The sequence below is a fragment of the Tyto alba genome, unplaced genomic scaffold, assembly GCF_018691265.1.
Source record: "Tyto alba isolate M040663 unplaced genomic scaffold, T.alba_DEE_v4.0 Super-Scaffold_27, whole genome shotgun sequence".
NCBI classification, from domain to species: Eukaryota; Metazoa; Chordata; class Aves; order Strigiformes; family Tytonidae; genus Tyto; species Tyto alba.
Window position 1 is genome coordinate 28,618,700 of NW_024881301.1, and position 20,942 is coordinate 28,639,641.

The following is a 20,942-nucleotide window of genomic DNA, read 5'->3' on the forward strand; positions in this document are numbered from 1 at the left end:
CACAGACTTACATTAAACAATGTGTCCCATTTTTGTTTTTCCTGTTTTGGAGCTGAAATTAAACTAGCATTAATAATACTCTGCATATCTATTCTTCCAATGAGGGGGAAATAAAAAAAAAAGTTCTAATAATTATCATGTGCATAGAAATGTACATCTAAGGTACAGCTTAGACACTAACCAGTCACCTCTGTGTGCTGCTTGTGCAATCAGAGAGAAGAGGTGCCTTGCACAAGATCCCCATGTCCATGAGGGAGCTTGGGTGAGACAGGGCTGCAGTCCCATGATCAGTGTGTCGCCTCCCTAGTGATTTGGGCAGGCCAAGACTAACAAACTCTGGGACTAGTTTTCACACATGGGAAGAGAGCATTCCCACAGCAAGTGGTAACTGGCCCAGCAGCCTTCCTGGCTAACACCCACTGGCTCAGTGAGTTAAGGGAGGCAAGTGCCACAGCTACAGGGTATTTGGTGGAGTATTGCGTGAAGGCTGTGTGGTTGGAGGCTAGGAACGGCTGAGCCTGAACCTGGACGCCAGATTAAAGCTTGACAAGAATCTAAGGCTGGGACAAAGATGCAGAAGTGGGAAGACCACAAAATCAGCAGCTTGCCGTAAGGAAGAGGACAGAAAGAAAGAATGGGCAGAAAACCCTCTGCTCCCTTGCCCCTAGACTTAGTTTCAGGAAATCACAGTCATTCTGATGTTGACAGGTACTTGTCAGCGCCCCCCAGCAGCAGCCCAAACTCTTCTTCAGTCTCCTTCCTCTAAAGGGTAAGAACGTTCAGTTGCTATTGGTTATTCTTCTGGTACCTCATGGTGCAAAGGTCAGTGTCCTGAGGTAGGAGGTCTCGCCTTGCTGAAGAACATCTGGGTGTCAGAACTCTACTGGACACCATAATTCCTGATATTTTTAACACTGTTTTAAAAAAAGTATGGAAATTAGTACTTTTTTGTACTAACTACTACTAACATCGTATGAACTAGGAAAGGTAGAAGAATAGTCATGTTGTGAAACATACTCAAAAACTACAAAGTGTCATGACCAAGAGTTATCTGGTGATTTGATCCTGTAATACATATTCATTAGGATATTTTAAAAACAAGCTTGAGTCCAACTTTATTTATGCTGATAGTTCTTCAGTGCAAATATTTGTGTGAAGCTGTTCATTTCCACAGCGCTCAGTACCAGAAACAGTCATCACAATAGCAGCACTTGCCAGGTATTTTAGCTTCATTTTACAGCTGGGACAAACTTCTTCATAGGCAAGTTGCAAGTGCATCTGGCAAGGCAGGTTTAGAAGCTGGGATATCTCGGTACCTTGTCCTTAATTCAAATGACTGTTTCTTCTGAGCCAGAGCAGTACATAAAATACACAGTGTAGAGATGAAACCCTGTCTCTACAGAAATTAATGTAACTCAGACATTATGGTGCAGATACATATCTTTAAAGTCTAAGCTATTCTGTTCACCAAACCAAATTACTTACAAATTGTCAAACTAACAAATATCAGCATTTATCAAAATTAAATCCATGTGTTCTTCAAATCCATGTATCATCAACTACTTCCAGATGTAAAAATCCATGAATAGTTTTAAGGAACCTCAGTCCTGCAGTCAGTTTCCATCATGGTTCTCAAAATCAGCGCTGTTCACGAGCAATATACAACAATATCTGGTCTTTTCAGGAAACAATACTTGTTGCTTTCCTTAGAGCCAGGTATCCTGTAACCACATCTGAAGGGAGCATCCGAATATAGGCAAATTCTTCAATAGTGCTAAATCTTAGCTTGCTCTGGGGATCTGTGTAATTTGCCTGAAAAAGAAACAATGGCAGAAACGCTATGCAAATAAAATCTTGAAACAGAATGTTAAAAAAGTGTCTAATTACAAGACCACAAAATAGTGCGTTTCTTTTCCCAGTAATAGCACTTTTATTCTATCACATGACCAAAAGTTCGTAGTTTTTTCTTTCTCCTTATGTCAGAACTTATGAGAAGTTAACAGGCCCCTATAAAATCACATTAGAAATGCATTAAACATAACAGAGGGCTGAAATAGCTTCATACAAAACACAGTGCAAAAGACATTCCTCAACTCTCTAAACTCACCCTAGCAACTCTGTGCCTTGTGCAGTCTCTCTCAAGGCAGCTCTCCAAAGAGTCAGGCTACTGCCAATAAATTACCCACAAAGAGACTGAATTATGGGAGCTCTGATAGCTTTGGACTGATTTTCTCTTCCTGCATACAACTCAGCTTTTAATTTACTATAAAGTGGTTGTTAAAGCAAAGGAGTCTCAGCTTATGGTTCTGTGACTGAACTGATAAGAAATGTGAACTCAGCGTTGAGCTTTGCTACAGATGCCTGCTTTCAGGATAGCAGTTTGGCCAGCCAACCCTGGCCTACGCTTGCACCCTCAGCTATATTTGGACCCTGGGTACCTGGGAGCGGTGCCAGTTTCCTTCCATCCTCTCCCCTTCCCTGTTGCTACAGAAACCTTGAGCTCGGACGAGCTGTGGGGCAGCAGAGGAGGCTGGGCTGGAAGAAGGCAGGCTTGAGGGTATTATTGCCTGGGCTGGAAGAAGGCAGGCTTGAGGGTATTTTCTCTCCACCTCCAGCCTCCAGGACAGTCGCTGCCTGTTCAGCGCTGGATTACCAAGTGGCTGCCAAAGCTCTGGAAGTGTCTCCTGTACGTTGCTTTAACAGGAGGTGGGAGCAGGCTGCAAGGCAGAGGCAGCTGAGATCCCTTAGGACACGGCTACTAAAAAAGGCCGGGAAGAGCTGGAGAGTTCCCCCATTCACACTGCTGAAACGCAGAGCCCTCTACCACTTTTATGTTGGAAAGGATATGTTGACCATGGTAAAAATCCAGTTAATTGTCTGGCCTGATAAGACTTAGCAGAAAATTAAGTGTTATTTGTAGCTTGTTTCTTTACAAAGAAATGCCACCAGGTTAATTAAATGTAGTCAGCTAACAGTCAAGTCATCGATCCATTTTCAAACAAATGGCAAAGTTAGGACATTAGGAGTGAATTTATCCCTGGTAGTAACTTTATGGTTACAGCAGGTATAAATTTATTTTTATTTCATCTTTTAAATCTGGCATCATGTATGAAAAAGCTAACCAAGATGACTGCTTTTCAAATGTGGATAATTCTGTAACAAACTAGCCAAGCAATATCTGCAATTTGCATTGCGCACCAATCTAGGACAAAAATATTATGGCAGCTCCTCACCATTCTGATACTTCATATTGGGCCGTAATGCTTGCACACATGATGTATGGTAACTAGTCATTTATGCCATGACTTCACTCTGAAAACAAACTATGCCACTACTTCAGCGATAATTAGAACAGATTAGAAAAGTGAAGCTAGGTGACTTTGCAAAGAAAAAAACTTTGTCATATTCAGAAACTAAGTCAAAGACCACAGACACAAGCTCTTTCAAATACAATTAGTTATTTCAGTTTGTTTCTATAGTAACAAGGCTGATCCATTTTCAGAAAAGTAAGAGAAATATAAACATTTGAAGGTTTTGGTTTTTTTTTTAATCTGCTTTACAATAAATTACTTTGTTTTGCATGTTAAAATAACTAAACACTCATCTTGCAAGTTTGGAAATACTAGTTTTATTTTGCAGTGTCAATATAGTAGATAATATCTTTTGAATTCTAGGCTGCCTTGAAAATATAAATGGGCTGCTCTGCTTAGGCCATTGGTAAATTTAATTCCAGTTGCATTACACACAGAAAGAGAAGAGGATCAGTAGAATTTAATTGTGGCATTTAATGTAACTGCAGATATACTAATGAGACTGTCTTAATACACTTCTCTTTTTTTGTGCCTGCTAGACCATTTAATTATTTCCTAAATGGGTAATGCTAAGGAATTTATTTTACTTTTTTTTTTCCCTTCGACAATCCAGCATTCCCATAAAAATATATTCTTACATAAATGCTTTCAGATTTTGCACAGAAAATATAGGGACATTTTTCTTATACTGTATTTCTAAAATATTCTATTACCCCACATATCTTCTTACAAGGAAATGATCTTGAAAATATATTTAGAGCTTCTTATGAAACATTTCTAGCTTAGCAATTTAAAGGACACAATGTCTCAGTTATCTTAATAAAAAAGATTTTTTTAAACACGGTATTTTTACCATACTCTGGATAAACCTTGCAGGCCAGGTAAAATAGGAAACTTGACTCGTGATGCAATTAGAGGACGGAAAATAAAGAAGAAAAAAAAAAAAGTGGAAAGACAAAAAAAGCAAACAAAAGCAGCACTGAATGAATTCCTATAGAAAGGAGAGTATTTATAATGAGCTAGAATAGTTAAGAGTACATAAATCAATGATGGAAAGGAGGGGCTGGTAAAGAAAAACTGAGGAATTGAGAGGAAGACTTATTTCCTATGACTAAACTGACCGTTACCTGGTAGGGACACAGTCTTCACTCACATCTATGAACTGCATCATCATCTCCGCATAGCTACAACTGACTGGTTTTGAAGTGAATGGAAGGCCAGTGCTAGAAAGCATTATTTGGTTCCTTAGAGATGGGGCAGAGAAAGGGACTTATGCCCTTATGCCTTCTGCCCCACACGAGCCCCTCACAGGCCAGAGCCGTTGCAGTAACTAACGACACCCAGTGTGAATGCTACCAACGCTTGCAAAGCAGCTCTAAGGGGAGAGGACTGGAAACAGATGAACACTGTGAAGTGACCCAGTATGGAATTTTTGCTATTTTGGTGAAATCTACTGATTACTATTACACATGTCCACCTATTCCCCCCTTCCTCCACCCACTGGATCTTTATAGAGAGTCGGGGCACTTATGCAAAGTTCCTTATTCAAGTGAATCCTGCTCCTTGTCTGAAAACAAATTGCTATTATATCAAAGCAAAACTCTCACAAGACTGTAAGTCTGCCTGGCGGGAATTATCTTCCCTGGGTGTGTGAGCAGTCTCTTTCATTTGCTGACTGACAGTTCATCTGCTAGGGGGGTGTTGCTTTCCCATTCCCTCTTGAACACCAAGGGTTACCAGCCTCCATCCAAGCAACCCTCTCCATTTCCAAATCGTGCTCAAAGGCACAGGCTGGAAATACGTCACCTCCTAGGTGCCTTATTTAAATGCCTTACTTAAAAAATTAAAAAGTCAATTAAAACATACTTTACCAAGTCAAGAACTCAAATGTAAGGATGTGCAGGTTTACAGCTGGCACTATAGCTACTCTTTGATGCCTCGCACTGTGTAGCCACTATAAGGCAGTCCTTGATTAAATGCTCACTCATTTTTCCTTCCAGTGGGGACTTTCACCTAATTCAGTGTACAAAATGCAAGGTGCTGTCTTAACCTGCAGCAGCGTAACAAGTGCGTATATTTACAGGCATCTCTGTGAGGTGATACTGAACCTGTGCCCTAGGGATGAGAAACAGATTAAACTGGAGGAAGGGACCCAGAAATTCTAAGACTATCTGACGTTACAAAGTTTTCGTTACAGTAGTTATACAGTGTAACCATTACTTAACCCTTTTTATAGTCCAAAATACAGTATTCCCATTCATTTAAACTGTAATAAATGCATAGAATTCTGCAAAGTAACTCACTGGGGGTTTAAGGTGAAAAGTGAAAAGATATGCTGTTACTAACACCAGTTTTGTTTTAAGTAAAGTTATTCATGTCACATAGGAACAGTGTCATCAGCAGATACAAAATTTTTGTTGGGCAGAATTCAATGACTTTACTCCCGTTTTGTGCCAACAGAATCTTTGGGGAATTCAGGTGCCAAACTGTAACTACTGAGACTTTTTGGAGCATGTGCAAACTGTATCTGAGTAAAATCAGGTCTTTTTTTTTATTTTTTTCTTTTTCCTTTAACAAAATCATGTAAAATACCCCATCTGTGACACACAGGCTATACATCTGCCAAACTCCAAGTTCCAGCTCTGAAGCATGGGGGTATTTTAAGTTCTTAAAATGTCCATGCCAAATGTCTGTCTCAGGCTGACTTTTCTGAGGGAAAGTTTGAGAATAATGATAACAAGACTTTTTTTTTTTTTTTAACCCAGGCCAATTAGTACAATTTTGCCTAACCTCATTCTTGCTGAGACACCTTTTTGAAATTTTCTCTAAAAGATACAATGAAATAAATCAGCCTCAGGCAAACACTCAGCATGCAAAGATTCAATTTGTGTGGTTAAAGCTTGGCAAAGTTAGGAGTCATGGAAACTGTGGGCCACCAGCTTTTACTCTAACAATCTAAAAAATCAGAAACAATGGGGGCTAATGCACTCTATGGCTGAGAGAGTGGCGTGATAGGAGCCACCTGGCAGGAAAGGTATTTAATCTGTCCTGGTATCTATTAACAACCCAAGAATTTTGTGATGTAGTGACAGTATTTGGGGTTTGGCCCTAAATCACCGGACAACTATTAAGTGCAAGGCTGAATAGGAACCTCAGCAAGCATAGCTTTTACAAAAGCATGCACCAGCTTTATTTCACTGTGGAAAGTGAGATGCCAATTTTGAAGAGAAAAATAAAATATTTACCGGAAGTCCTGAAATGTCTGAGTATTTCTTGGCAGGCTTAAAGGAAGGAGGAGCATCGATATTAAAATCTAGAGAGAAACAAGGGATAAATTCAGTGGGCTATATATATCTTTAAATGTAAACTCAAAATGTAAATACGTGACAATACTTTAAAATGTTGCCTTTACTTTCTGAGGTCTCTATTAACTAGCAACACTAAGGCAAAGAAATATGAAGCAGAATTATCTCTGAAAACATTTAGCCCGTTAGCACTGTAAACAACAGCCTGATTCTACTCACCTCCCTGATACCAGTTCAGTAAGCAGAACTGACCTCCCCAAAAGGAAAAATATGAGAGCTATTTGAAATGTGATTTCTTCCAAGTCTTAATGAATTCCCTTGCAGTCAGTTATTTGCAAAGAATAGCCATTATCATATGTACGCTGTATGTTAAGACCATGAAACACTGCTCAAGATTGCAGCTCTGAAATACTATAACCCAGAAAAGCAAAGTAATCTTTTAAATCAGTTAAATATTTAAGCATGTATCACTTTAAGCCCAGTCAATGACCTAGAAAATTGTCTGAATGTTTAAAATAAATGATGGAAATTGCTGTTCTTTGGTGCCCTTGAGACAGCAACTCTCATTCATAAATATTTTTAAAGTACAGTTGGTATGTTTAAGTAGTTAAATCCCCAATTTTGGATGTTTACAAAAGTATCTTATACCTGATTCATTTCCTTCCTCCTTCCTGATCTCCCTAGTACCTCATTCAGATGCTATGATCAATTCAAATGCTCCGTCCATATCAAATTTCTAACTCATCATCTCATAATTCAAAAGACACTAATGCCACAGACAGTTGGTTTTAAATATGCAACTGAATTTCTCTTCCCACCTTCCTAAAAAAAATCCTATAAATTTACGGTTGCAAACAGAATGTAATAGGAATAGCAACATCAGCAGATTGTCAGTTACAATAGCCAGGAACACACAGTAGTCTGCATTTTTCTATAACAGTTGCATCTAAAACACTTCAAAAAATGGCAAACTATTTTTGGATAAAGCAGCAAGTCTGACAAAAAGTATATGCATTTGCTCAATTCTGAAATGGCTCCAATTGCTTAAGTAAAATCTGAGCATCACATTCTACCCCCAGCTACATTCAATAGTATCCTACTTTACAAGTAGAGTTGAAGTATATCTAGATTAAGACCACTGCTGTAACTCTGCTCCTGTAGATGTACTCCAACCAGGACGGCTCATCAGGACTGCTAATAGTGCAGTTTCAGCTGAGCTGAACAAAATAGGGGATGTAGGATTTAAATCTCCCGAGAATCTGGCATAAGGAGCTGGATCGCAAGTTTAGAGTGAGGGCTAAGATACTGCAGGTATGTAGTTTAGCAGAATCTATTTGAAAATAGTTAAAATATAACTAATAAAGCAGCTGCCAGCTGTTAGAAGATGCTTGGGCTGTATGCAGAGGAGGAGGTTCCTCAGCAGTGAAGAGGTAACAAAAACCTGACGGGAATAAGGAGTTTCTAACCTGGTTTGTTCAGAGTAAAGGAAATACATTTCCTTCATTAAAATCTCTCCCCAAATGTATTTGAACTCTGTCACAATGCTCAAAATTATTTGCTACCCCCTACTTTCCACTTAGGGCTGGCGAGTGTGATTGGACTAGTCTTAAATGTACTACCGGACCCTGTTCAAGCAAGATACTGCATGCACTGATGAAATAATTTAGATTTGTTTTAAAGAAAGTTATTTGTGTGGATTTTATTATTTATAAATACATGCAAAGCATCTAAGTAGCTTACAGCTAGGATCATTTAGTTGCCATGGCAATGCCCTTTCAGCAGCAAGAATTTGTTTTAGGTTCTTCCAAGTTCTGTTCTTCTTGCCAGCTGCTGCTCCACCAATGCCGGAGTGCTAGAATTAAAAATATGGTCTTTAGAAAAAAAATAAAGAAGGAATACTATTTCAGAGCGTGACACTTCTATTTCATAGTCTTTCTGGTACATCTCATCTTGTCATGAGCCATTTGTTATCCTCACTTATTTCATCATCAGGCTAATATGCTGTACACTTTAATCTTGGCTGCAAGAAAAACAAAGCTTTTTCAACTGTGTCAAAGCTAGTATGTTTACGATTAACTGAAGGAAATGAAAATCTGCTTTTTACATGGAAATAGAAAATCAATGTGGTTAGGTTTAGCCTGAGATTACAGGGTTCTGTATGTATTTCCCATCGTATTAGAACTTATTACTATGAAGCTGGGTCTAAAATTGTGATTACACGGCTAAATTTTCTCTCTCCTTTTTATGGCATATTACAGGTGCAGCAGCTCTAGTTCTTTTACAAATGATCTGTGACTGTAGAAAACACAACTGATCTTGCAGAATATAATGAATACTATGAGAAACTTTCTGGAAATTTTATTTTTCTTTCGAAGGATAGAAGACAGAAGTACAGAAAGAGAGTAATAAATAGAACGTTGGCTGCCAAGACAATTTTGCATTTTGAAAGGTACACTAATGGAAGGCTTGCCAAAGGTACTATAATGGTAGTTTCAGTTATCAAATGTGATTGCTACAGAGTAATTTATTTATGTCTCTCCAGAGACAGAAGCTGCACAACATACTGTACTACTTCTAAATGATCAAAGGACACAGATTTACAGCATTACTTCAGAAAATAAAATGTTCTTACAATTGGGGAGTTGTTGTTATTTCTGTTAATAATTACTACCTGCCACATCAGTCTCATCAAAATTCAGCAAAGTTCTGCAAATGCACTTCTGCTGTGATTGGTTTATAAATTAGCCTGTTAAACTGCTGAGGATTACAGGAGGAAGGATTCAATGAGAAAGCTTTTTTCTGTAGACATAAGATATATTCAGAAAAGATGCTCATGAGCTAATGATATATTGGGTTTTGCAAATGGATATCCAGTATAGAAAGCAAATGTTTGCTTTGAGGGTAATGCCTTAGTAATCTAGAGATCCTTGTTAAAATAGAGACTGTTGGGATATGAGATGAAAATAGATGTACTACCACACTGTTAATTCAAATTCATTACATGAATTTTCCCCCAAATCATTCCATAATGACTTTTTTTTTCAGTAATCTGGTTTCTCAAAAGCAACTGTTGGGTTTATATGAACTTATGCCTCCCAGGAATGGGGCTAAGTATCACCTCACATACCTACAATACAAAGGTAATGACTGACAAATGCAAATGAACCAAGCTACCTCTGCACCAGTGAAGTTCAGGTAAAGCTGGAGCAAGGAAATTCACTGCTCTACACAACTGTCAGAAGGTCGTCTTCCCTTTCTCAAAGGATGCAAATTCCATTCAGGAAGTTTAGAAAAAGGTAATTTCTTCCTTCTCTGCTTTTAAGTCTATCCTCTGCAGTGAGCTAATGCTTCAAACTTGGGCATATTTATGAGAGATGGGCATTATTTGATTTATTTTCTTCCTTTTAAGGCAGGTTAGGCTGGAAGGATTCAAAAAGTCATCCAAATTGATAGTACCAGTTCATACCACCAAAAAACTAGTTAAAACTCGGTACATTTTTTCTCAAATTAGTTACTGTATTGGGGAGGACAATTTCATGGTTTTATTATAACTGTCTATTATTTCTGCAGCAGTTGCCAAAGGCTCTGTACATTCATTATTATTTCAAGCATGCATACAGTAGTATCGCCTCCTTGGAAATGGTGACAACGCTGTAAGAAATAAAGGATCAGCACAAGGCCTCATGGCTATTTAAAACCTGTATGGAAGCTACATGGAATGCCTCTGGGCACAAATCGAGCTTTTCCAATAAGCCCCATTTCTCAAAGACGCTGGTGCTCACTGGAGGATTAGAGTGAGCAAAGTATACATTTGAATGCCCCTCTCGTGACAGAAGTCATCTGCAAAGCAGACACAGAGCAACTTGCAAGTCAGAGATTAATTTTATACCCCCTGAGAAACCTGTGCTTAGCGAGCTGTGCGATGCCCGATTACTCAGGTTTTATGCTGTGGGATATTGTATCTTAGTCATACAGAATGAAATCTGGGATAAAATCCTTCTTTCTAAGTACTGGCTTAGGACCAGCAGTCTGAGCAGTTTGTTTGTCTAGAAAGCATTTGTACAGTGTGCCAACGAGTTGGCCCTGGCACAGCAAGATAAAAAGATATTAAGAACAAACCCAGCAGTGTCAGCATTACTAGCTGTAGTCTTCCTTCACTTTCTTCCCCGATTTAAACCTCAGAGTGTTTTAGCAGCCTGTATTTCATCAGCCTGTCGGAGTTTACAGGACTTCTGAATGCCGGCAGGCCAGGCTTCTGGGGAGCACGGAGCATTTGCTTCTAAATCTAGCAATTACTGGACGAACAGACACCACAGGTCTGTTAAGAGTTTCAGGGACCAGGAGAGGAGCAAAATGCCAGTTACTAATGACTCTGGCTGATTTCTATTTTGATTGCTTTGCAGCCTGCCTTGACTAGGAACTGGGAGACGGGATTCCTGTATTCACAGCAGTATTAATTGTTCCTCTCTAGCTGTGGTAGTTTGTGAGATACCACACCGTAAAACTTCTGCACTTACCTTGATCCAGCAGGTTTTCTGACTCTGTTCCAGAATTTAATATAATAGTTCTGTCTCTGGACCAGTGCCATTTTCATGCTATAATACCGTGTGCACTTTGGACCATACGGTGGCATGGACTTCAGGTGAATTTCTTAAGAATTGTTGACCTTTTTGGCTGTTAAGCTGACTTTCTTAATATTTACATTAGCAATATGGTTAAATAAAATCCTAGTTAATGTTTTATTTGAAGAGTTTAGAATTTCAAATTGTTAAAATAATATACTTACGATGAAGTTTGGATCTTTAAATGGTAACGGCTTGATTGTTGTTTCCACTGACCCTGTGCTGCAGTCTGTGTTCAGAAATTTGTTTTCATTCATGGCCTCTCCACTTGCACTCTGAAGAAAAAATACAATCTTACTGCTTGTTACTCTGAGCAAGTTTAACCCAAGATGGAGCTGTCTGCTGTATTACCTACCTGTTGACTTTTCTGCCCTCCTATTTGTTTTGAATCTTTAAAGATGTTGCATGCCAGCAGTGGGAAAGCATGAAACAGAGTATTTGTCAAGCAATTTCCAACTGACACATAAAGGGGAGGAGAGGAATAGTGGCCAAAGCCTACTGAGTAAAAACAGCATAGGGTTTATTTCAGTATTAATGAAAGCCATCTCTATAAAGTGCAAGACAGCATGTGAAACCCAAACAAGCTGGAATGTACATTGGATCTACTTCAGAATGTTCCTTATTAAGGCATTAACAGGAACATATAAGTTTTATAAAAAAATCTGTTAAGGTTCTAAATTGATTAATCAGTTTATTCTCCATCCTTGGCTTCAACCATGCCTGAGTGATGATTGAGAGAAAAATGTGTTTTATTATGCATTATTTTTATATACAAGCCTCACAAAATCTACATGGGTATTAGTTGGTGTTTTCTAAGCTTTTCTTTATGGCTTATTTATTTAGCAGGAAGAGCAGTTGGAGAAGGGGTGTGTGTGATTGGAAAGCTAAAAAAGTTATGTGGCAGTCGAACCAATTTCTGATAGTTCTGCATGGCTGAGTTTATGTTGTTTTTTATTTTGTGAGCGCCCTGTAAGTCTCCACACTATCAGAACTAGTCCATGCTACATACACAAATGTTCCTTGTGAAATCCTGATCTATACTGAAGCCAATGAGAATTTTGCCACTGAGTTTCACAGTTCAGTCAATAGGATTTCATACCTTTCTTCTTTTTTCTTGAAGAACAAAAAGCTTGGATAAAAGCTAAATCAATATTTACTGAACGGGTGGTTAAAATGTTTCTTTACTTTACCTTCAGACAGATAAATCTTAGAACAAAAAAATGTTTTCCTGTGAAAACCTGCACTGAAAAACCTTCTGTGTTGATACAATATTCTTTTAAGTAGAAGAAAAAAGGATCATTATTATTAGTGAATTATGGGAGTACCTCTAGAAACTGAGACTATACAGCAAAGGCCATGATTCAGCATATCCTTCTCCATGTGATTACAAGGGAAGTATTTGTATTCTTAACTACATGCGTAAGTAATTATAGGATTAGGAACTAGGCAAGCTGAACTCTTCTTTGGGGAAATACATCACTTATTCAACAGTGCCTGCTCTTAACACAGCAAAGAGAGGTCTTAAATATTCGAAGTATGGTATAAAGAAGCATTCAAGTAAAACAGTCGTTTCCAGTGTTTTTAAAATTAAATATATGAATAGAGATAATTATTTTCAAAACAAGAGTCAGTCCTCTGTAAACTCATAGTACAGGGGATACTGCCATAAGAACATCGGTGGAAGCAACATTGATGTCTGTAGCTTAAACTTGATTATTCCCTTGCTGAGGACAACATTAAAAGGCAGTGACTGTCAGAGAAACAGAATAAATGCAGATGAATGTTTAGAAACATGTGCATTACGTGACAGTGAGCAGAGAAAGTATCTTCAGCAATCCGGAGTAAAGTGGCTTTATACAATGAGTTGCTAGGTTCCAGAATATATTCTCGCACATGCACACTTCCAGCACTTCAGATTTCAGCAGCAAACATTAAAGTCAATCTTGGGAAAGACAAGGCTTGAGATACAAGATTACTTTTTATGAATAAATTATCTCTGTTACTGCTCATTATCAGTGTAATTTCTGTAAGTGGAGGAATCAGCACTCACAGCTATTCTTCAAAGCCTTCTTGCCTTTTAGCTGGTACCATTTGGTCAGTTTTAAATCCAAGCCTACAGTTTTTTTATTAATTACTTTATCACTTTTGCCCCTTCAGTGGTCTTCTATGTATTCTGTTGTTTATGAAACAGCTTTTGAGTAGCATTGCAACAACATCTCAAAACAGTATCTAGTATTTTGAGATGGAGCAAATAGAAATGGTTAAAGGGGAAGAAGCTTCCCTCCACATATAGTCCTTAAATTCTGCAGCTGGGTAGACTTACATATTACACTCACTGTCTTCAGTGGGTTTTTCTGTGTGGATTCAGTGCTAATCTTGCTGGCACATTGGGAAGGAAAGTAAGGAACTGTTCCTGGCAGGACAATTCTTGAATGTAAATTCTACGCGTCGTTTCTTTTCCTGACCAACCCCTAAAGGATTTCAGGTATTAGTGCTGCTAAGTCGGGATAATTCATGTTACAGGCCAGATGTTAATTTTGTTTATGCCAGTATCCCTTGCACAGTGGCAGAGGCAGCAGGATCTGGAGCAGCAGCTGCTGCTTTTCTGGGCCACGTGAACACCCAAGTCATCCTCCAGTCCCACCGAGACATAATGCCAGCAGTCACTTCTGGATCTGGCATGGACAACTGGAGAGCAGCGGTTTCCTCTCCAAGGCAAAGGGTGCAGGCTGGTGTGTGCAGGACTGCAGAGCAGCTTGCATATCACAGTGGTATGCAATTGATACCATGATTTCAGAGCCCTGTGACAGACTGGGAAGCAAATAAGGTTGAATACTACTATCACAGTTGAATGCTAGTTAAGGACATACTGTAGAGGCATGACAGTTCCCTCACTCAGCATTGCATGTACGAAAATTCTGATTTTAGCAGTAGCATTATGGAAGAGAGGTACTCAGCTAATGTCCTTTTCATTCTGGAAAAACATTAAAGAGTTGAGTAGAAGCACTGCTTCCAGAATAATGCGCTACTGCACAGAGGAGTGAACTCCAGCAAGTACAGAGCTTTGAAATGCTCTTTCTGTGCAGCCTGCAGAAGTGTCAGCTGACATCCTCAGCAGTTTTATAGCCACAAACTTAAAATGTCTCAACAATCTACAAATCTTTTTTTTAAAGTTGGGGGGGGAAGATGCCAAGTGAATTTTAACCAATATGGATCTACTTTTATACTGCAAACCCCATGTTTCCTGAAAGCAAATAATACAGTGATAATACAAAATATTATTTACAGCCTGAAAGAAGATTCCTCAGTGAACAATTACTGTACAGTAAAGGTAATCTTTAACTTTTAACATTAGTTGAACAAATCTCTCCAAAATGTGCTTGTTTGCTTAAGTGTTTTGAAGACAGTTCATTCTTCACTGTCATGTGTTGGGGCAAACAAACCGGTATGTAATCAAATCCCCTTTGTAGTCCTGTGAGGCGACGGCGGTCTCGTGAGCACGGTGAGGAAGCGCCTGCCACCGGGGAACATGCACTGCTCAATGTGTGCTGTAACCCTCAGTCACACGTGGGCAGCTTCCCCTTCCTGCCCAACGCACAGCCAGCCCCCGGCACATCTCCTCTACCCAGCCGGTCTCTTGGCTAACTCCCTCACCCCCAGCATCCTAGGACGATCCCAAATGCTTTGCAGTAGGGCTGGAAAGAAAGTGAAACCATGGACTGTGAAACTCTTGATAGCTTCTTTAAAGCTTATTTTAACTGATCTTGTAATGTAAACCTCCTTTATGGAGAGCTCAGTATACACTTCAGGGAGAAAGACAGTGAAGCTGCTTTTAATGTGCACCTTATAACTAAACTGTGTTTTTTTAAACGGTGGTTTATGTAACTGTATTGGGTTTGCGTGGCAAGGTTTTGGTAGCAGGGGCCACAGGGGTGGCTGCTGTGAGAAGCTGCTGGAGCTTCCCCTGTGCCTGACAGAGCCAGTGCAGCCGGCTCCGAGAGGGACCCGCCGCTGGCCAAGGCCGGGCCCAGCAGCCATGGCGGTAGCGCCGCTGGGGCAACGTATTTAAGCAGGGGGAAAAAAATCCCACAAAACCGTTACAGAACTGCAGCCAGAGAGGGGAGTGAGGGTACGTGAGAGGAACAACCCTGCAGGCACCAAGGGCAGTGAAGGAGGAGGGGGAGGAGGTGCTCCAGGCACCGGAGCAGCCCGCGGGGAAGCCCACGGTGAGGCAGGCCGCGCCCTCGGCCCGCGGGGAAGCCCACGGTGAGGCAGGCCGCGCCCTCGGCCCGCGGGGAAGCCCACGGTGAGGCAGGCCGCGCCCTCGGCCCGTGGGGAAGCCCACGGTGAGGCAGGCCGCGCCCTCGGCCCGTGGAGGTTAACGGTGGAGCAGTTGCCCACCTGCAGCCCGGGGAGGACCCCACGCCAGAGCAGGTGGAGGCACCTGAAGGAGGCTGTGACCCCGTGGGAAGCCCACACTGGAGCAGGCTCCTGGCAGGACCTGTGGGCCCGTGGAGAGAGGAGCCCACAGTGGGGCAGGTTTAGTGACAGGGCTTGTGGCCCTGTGAGAGACCCACGCTGGAGCAGTCTGTGCCTGAGGGATGCACCCTGTGGGAGGGATCCATGGTGAAGCTGTTCATGGAGGACTGTCTCCCATGGGAGGGACCCCACACTGGAGCAGGGAAAGAGCGTGAGGAGGAAGGAGCCGCAGAAACAACGTGTGATGAACTGACCGCAACCCCCCATTCCCCATCCCCCTGTGCTGCTGGAAGGGAGGAGGTAGAGAAAATCAGGAATGAAATTAAGGATGGAAAGAAGGGAGGGGTGTGGGGGAGGTGTTTTAAGAATTGTTTTATTTCTCATTACACTACTCTGATTTGATTGGTAATAAATTAAACTAATTTCCCGAAGTCGAGTCTGTTTTGCCCATGACAGTGATCACTGAGTGATCACCCCCTGTCCTTATCTCCATCCATGAGCCTTTTGTTGTATTTTCTCTCCCCTGTCCTGCTGAGGAGGGGAGTGACAGAGCGGCTTTGGTGGGCACTGGTGTCCAGCCAGGTCAGGCCACCACAGGAACTAGAGCTACAGGGAATTTGTGCTACAATAGTCACTAAGCAGTATATGTTTTTCATCATAAGATGTTGGAGATTGTAACAAGAGAGATTTTAGAGTGGCTTTATGATTACAGGGTACATCTGCGCTGGCAAATGAAGGTGTGATTTCAGTACAGATGAACATGCCTACACTAATTTTACCCCAAATAACAATAAAAACACTTCAGTAAAGACTGCAGCTCAGCCATCAGTAACTATGTTCATCTTTTCCCATCAACTTTTCCTCTGGCTGTTAACCTCCACAGAAGTCCATGCTGCCACCACTTCCCATGTTACCTCCCTTTGTTCTCTCCCTCCTCCTCCTCCTCCTCCCAGAATCCTCCTTGACTGGAATTGCATGTTGAAAAGTTGTAGACAGCAGGTTAAAGGCTTCTTACAGGACCACTTGTGCAATTTTATTCCCTCTGTAAAGTTGTGGTTATGTGCTTTAGCTGAATTTTAACTACTACCACAGTGTGACAGGTTGGCAACCTCTATCCATTCTGGGATGGACAGGAGCAATAGTGAGGGGAGCTGCTTCTTTTTTTTTCATTTATTTTCACAAAACCACCTATCGAGTATTCAGTGCATCCCAGCCATGTGGGACATTGTCCTCCCTGTTATGTGCTAGGACTGGGTGAAAGCCGTGGAGTGAGGAAGCTGGCTGAGGACTGCACTTGGTTAGGAGACAGCAGAAATTCAAGAGAAAATGAAGACCTGCAGCAAACACTTGGGAGTCTTAAGAGGTTTGTTGTAAGAGCAGTCAAGTCTGGGGAAGAGACCTGAGCTAAGCTTTGCTACCTTAACACTAGCTTCTTTTGAATAAAGCCAAACCCCAGGAATGAGCCTAGTTTGGACCCTACTGTATGTGCTGTCTGTAGTGGGGGAAAATACACACTGGGAGGCTGCCTATTCACATACTACTTTCAATCTTAGGTTTTGGTAGATCTATTAATTTTTTCAATATATTCTGTTCCAAATTCCCTACCGCAGATGTATTGGTTTTCACATGATTTCCAAATATTGCTCCATCTGTCTGGTTTTATTTAGGGAGAGGACAAGCAAAACTTGTAGACCATGGAATCTGAATTCTTTGTTTTGGCTATTTCTAGGTGGAATCAGCATTGTGGGGTTTGGGATTGGTATCTGTGATGGGACTAAGTACCAGGTGGAATTAGGATATTAAGAAAGTGCTCGTCTGAATCTTTTTTTTTTTTTCTTTCCCCAGTAAGGATTAAAATTGCATAACAGAATAACTGATATACACTGAAGTATAATTTCTTAACTTTCTTTTGGATTATATTCTGTATTTTTTTTCATTACTATGAAGTATAAAAACCATTAAAAAATAGGAAACATAAAAGTCAAAGATACAAATTTGCACATTTCTGGCGTCTTATGCATACCATGTACGTCATGGCTTAGAAAATAAATGGATTTGCACATCACTGAAGGTACACTACAATTGTCAGTGGCCATTTTTGCTAGTTGTTACAATTTTACATGGTAAAATAGAAGTTAAGAATAGAAGGTAAACTGAACAGTGTGTTGGTAAAGCAAAACTTAACTGCATAAATAAATTCAGTAAGAACTGGAAAAGGAGCTTCTAGATTAAGGGAGGAAAAACAATACTATGAACATTGATTTTCTCTGGTTTGTTTTCTGCAAATCATTCATTCGTTAGTTTTAACACTGTATTGAGTACAGCAATTTTAGATGAAGGTGATTACATATGTAGTTTTTTTGCTTTTGCTTCATTTCTGTGTTAAGTATTTCTGATAGTCTGGCTTTGGCTTACAGTGATGACTAGGGAATTGTATGTCACTATTGAAAAATAAGTAATAAGAGGGGTCTGGTTCTAAATCAACCCCTCACACTTGGTGATAATTCTTCCCCAAGCACCCAGTTTGACTTACTGAGGAACGCCCTTGTCTCCAACCTTTGTATGTGAAGTCCAATAAATAGTTTAAACCATTTTTACTTACTTTTGGCAGCTGATTTTCACACTCACAATAATAATGACATTCTTAATTTCATTGTCACAGTTGTTTTAACTCAGCCTCAATAATGGTATATTTCCAGTTATTCCTGTAGCAGGTTACTTCCAAAGCAGCAATATCCAACTTGTAGCAAAACACTCAACTTTTAGCTGTGTGCAAGTTCTGTGACATCCTGATGAAGCTGTGTCATGCAGCCACAGAATAAAATGGTAATTTATAAAATAGATGGATAATACCTGTATTTTCACTAGCAGCCAATTACAGTGAGTGAGAATGCCATGTGGAAACAGAGCATGAATGTCACTAGATGACAGAAGTGATGATTCAAGCAAACTTTGTAAAATTCAGAGTAGACTTTGAATGTCAGCTATTTAACAGAGTCCCTGCTAATACTGCTCATACTGGAACATATATTAAGCTGTTTGATTAATATATTAGCTCTCACTGTGTAACAAGCCTGGCACAGGCTTTGGCACATTCTGAATATTTAATTCATTTAACTTTGCATGATGACATGACAAGAGCCATTAAAACTTGAACACGTACAGTCTGGCAGACAAAAATGCAGCTCTTTACATCTCTGAGAACAATTCACAGAGAAAGGTGTCAGAATTAGACATGCTTAAGCTCAAGTTAAAATGATAGCTAGAAAATTTCTCATCACCAACATTAATAGCACAGTGTATTTCTGAAAGCAAACTCACTGGAGACTCAATAACAATGTAAGACTGAATAAACAGCACTCTCTTAAACAAGATTAACTCTCTCCATGTCTGTGACAGAAAGGTTTGCTGGAAAGACTTATTCAGCAACATGTATAAGCATGTCTTCCCCATCTGGTTGCATTTTACTGGTTCTTGGATTCAGCAGGAAAAGCTTTTTCCATCTTCCCTTCTGCTCACTGAAATGAAGCCCAATACAATTTCACCAGCCTTTCCTCTCTCAGCACTCAGATATTTGGTAGCGTTTTATGAATGTTCTTCCTTCACAGAAGGTCCTACCTTATTTTGGGGTAGGACAAAAAATATTTCAGCTTGAAAATGTTCAAATGCCATGAAGGGAAAACCCCCCAATCTTGCATATTCAAAGAAAAATTTGTTCCACAGGTTACTGAAAAGCTCAGTTTACTAATCAAAAAAACTGAGCAGTAGACAGCTGAAAACAGGCATTAATCAGTGTCCTTGATTCAAGCAGCTACTAGGGTGGGTAAGACAGTCATGCATACAGTGTAAATTGGGAGTAAATCCATTTAAGTCAATGGTTTTCATCATTGCCAACTCATCTTAAATGACAAGGTTCCTGGTACAGGTTTCTGCTTCCATTGACATAAAAGTAAATCTCCCAAATGCCTAACAACAAAAATATGTTTGTTTAAATTATGACATTGTCCTCAGATGCTGTTGCTGCTTTCGCTTATCAAGAATGCTGAGGGAGGGTTGTTAAAAACAAATGTAACAACACAGAACTTGAAATTAGACTGTTGAATTATTATAATAATAGTTCATAATTCCAAGTACATGTCACTAAATGTACTTCAGCTTCTCCTAAGCATTCCCTGGAGGACTTCTGAGTCACGTGTCAAACTGTTTTTCTGTGTGAGACTTACAAAATCTGCTCTTCCTAGAGTATCAGTTCTTTCCCTCTAACTTGCTGAGTATTTCTGCTGAGCGTCAAGAGTTAATCAACTATGCAAATTAATTCCAAACATATGACTAAAATTTAGAAATGATCTTGCCTGTTGGGTGTATAATAGGAAGTGGGGGAGGTGTTTGAAACAGAACATAGAAAATCTTTCAGCTGCAACCTAAATAAATAAAGATAATACATAAAGACACATATGCTGTCCAGAAAGCAATCTGTACATTATGCTTTCGCATTTTACACTGCTGTTTTGAGGTGAGTTAAAACATCTTACATTCCAACTGCCTTAGACAGGCTGAATAAAATTTTACTCATGCACTAAAAGATTGGACTGTCACAAAGTGATGGATGGCTTTTTTCCTATGTTCTCTGTAGGGCATTTCAATACCATAGACTCCAAGTGCTCTTGATTAAAAGGCGACATTCTCATTTAGGGTCCCGTCACTGACTGAGCTTCAAACCATTATCATTCACCTGCACTGGTGCTTCCAGTGACAAAATACTTAGCAAAATGTATAAAATACTAATTACTTTGGTCATTTTGATAGAGGTATAAAACACCCTAAAGCAAAGCTCTGTTATGCTGTGTGAGGGTTTGAATTCAAAATTAAAAATGCAGCTAAAGGGAGAAAAAGATTTTAATTACATGCCCCACCTCTAAAACATTTCTTGAAAGCATAGGGGAAAAAGACCTAGCAATTTCATGACACAAGAACTCCCTTCTTACTGGTACTGGTCACTTTAGGAAAAAAAAATCCAGAAAAACTTTTTTACTTTGTTCTCTTCAAAGTGATTAAATGTCCAAACCCAGAATGAGACTAACAAGCTTCAATAAAAAGCTTTGATTTCTTCTCAAGAGATTTCAGATGCCAAACATGTTTTTCCATTTAAAAACTTTCAAGCACTGTGATAGACAAAGTTTTATAACTTACAGATATTTCAAGGAAAAAAAAAAATTACTATTTTC

The 20,942-nt window shown here is 39.8% G+C and overlaps 1 protein-coding gene across 1 annotated transcript in view; it reads right to left on the bottom strand.

Annotated features, from left to right (window-relative positions):
* Positions 1-1,089: 1,089 nt before the first annotated feature.
* INO80C (INO80 complex subunit C) overlaps positions 1,090-20,942 on the bottom strand; it is a 34,351-nt gene continuing 14,498 nt past the window's right edge. Inside the window, exons 3-6 of the mRNA XM_042797872.1 lie at positions 11,403-11,513; positions 8,357-8,468; positions 6,557-6,624; positions 1,090-1,812 (exon numbers count right to left, since the gene is read on the bottom strand). Coding sequence (XP_042653806.1) covers positions 1,681-1,812; positions 6,557-6,624; positions 8,357-8,468; positions 11,403-11,513 — 423 coding nt within the window. The 3' untranslated portion in view covers positions 1,090-1,680. The remainder of the gene's footprint in view (positions 1,813-6,556; positions 6,625-8,356; positions 8,469-11,402; positions 11,514-20,942) is intronic.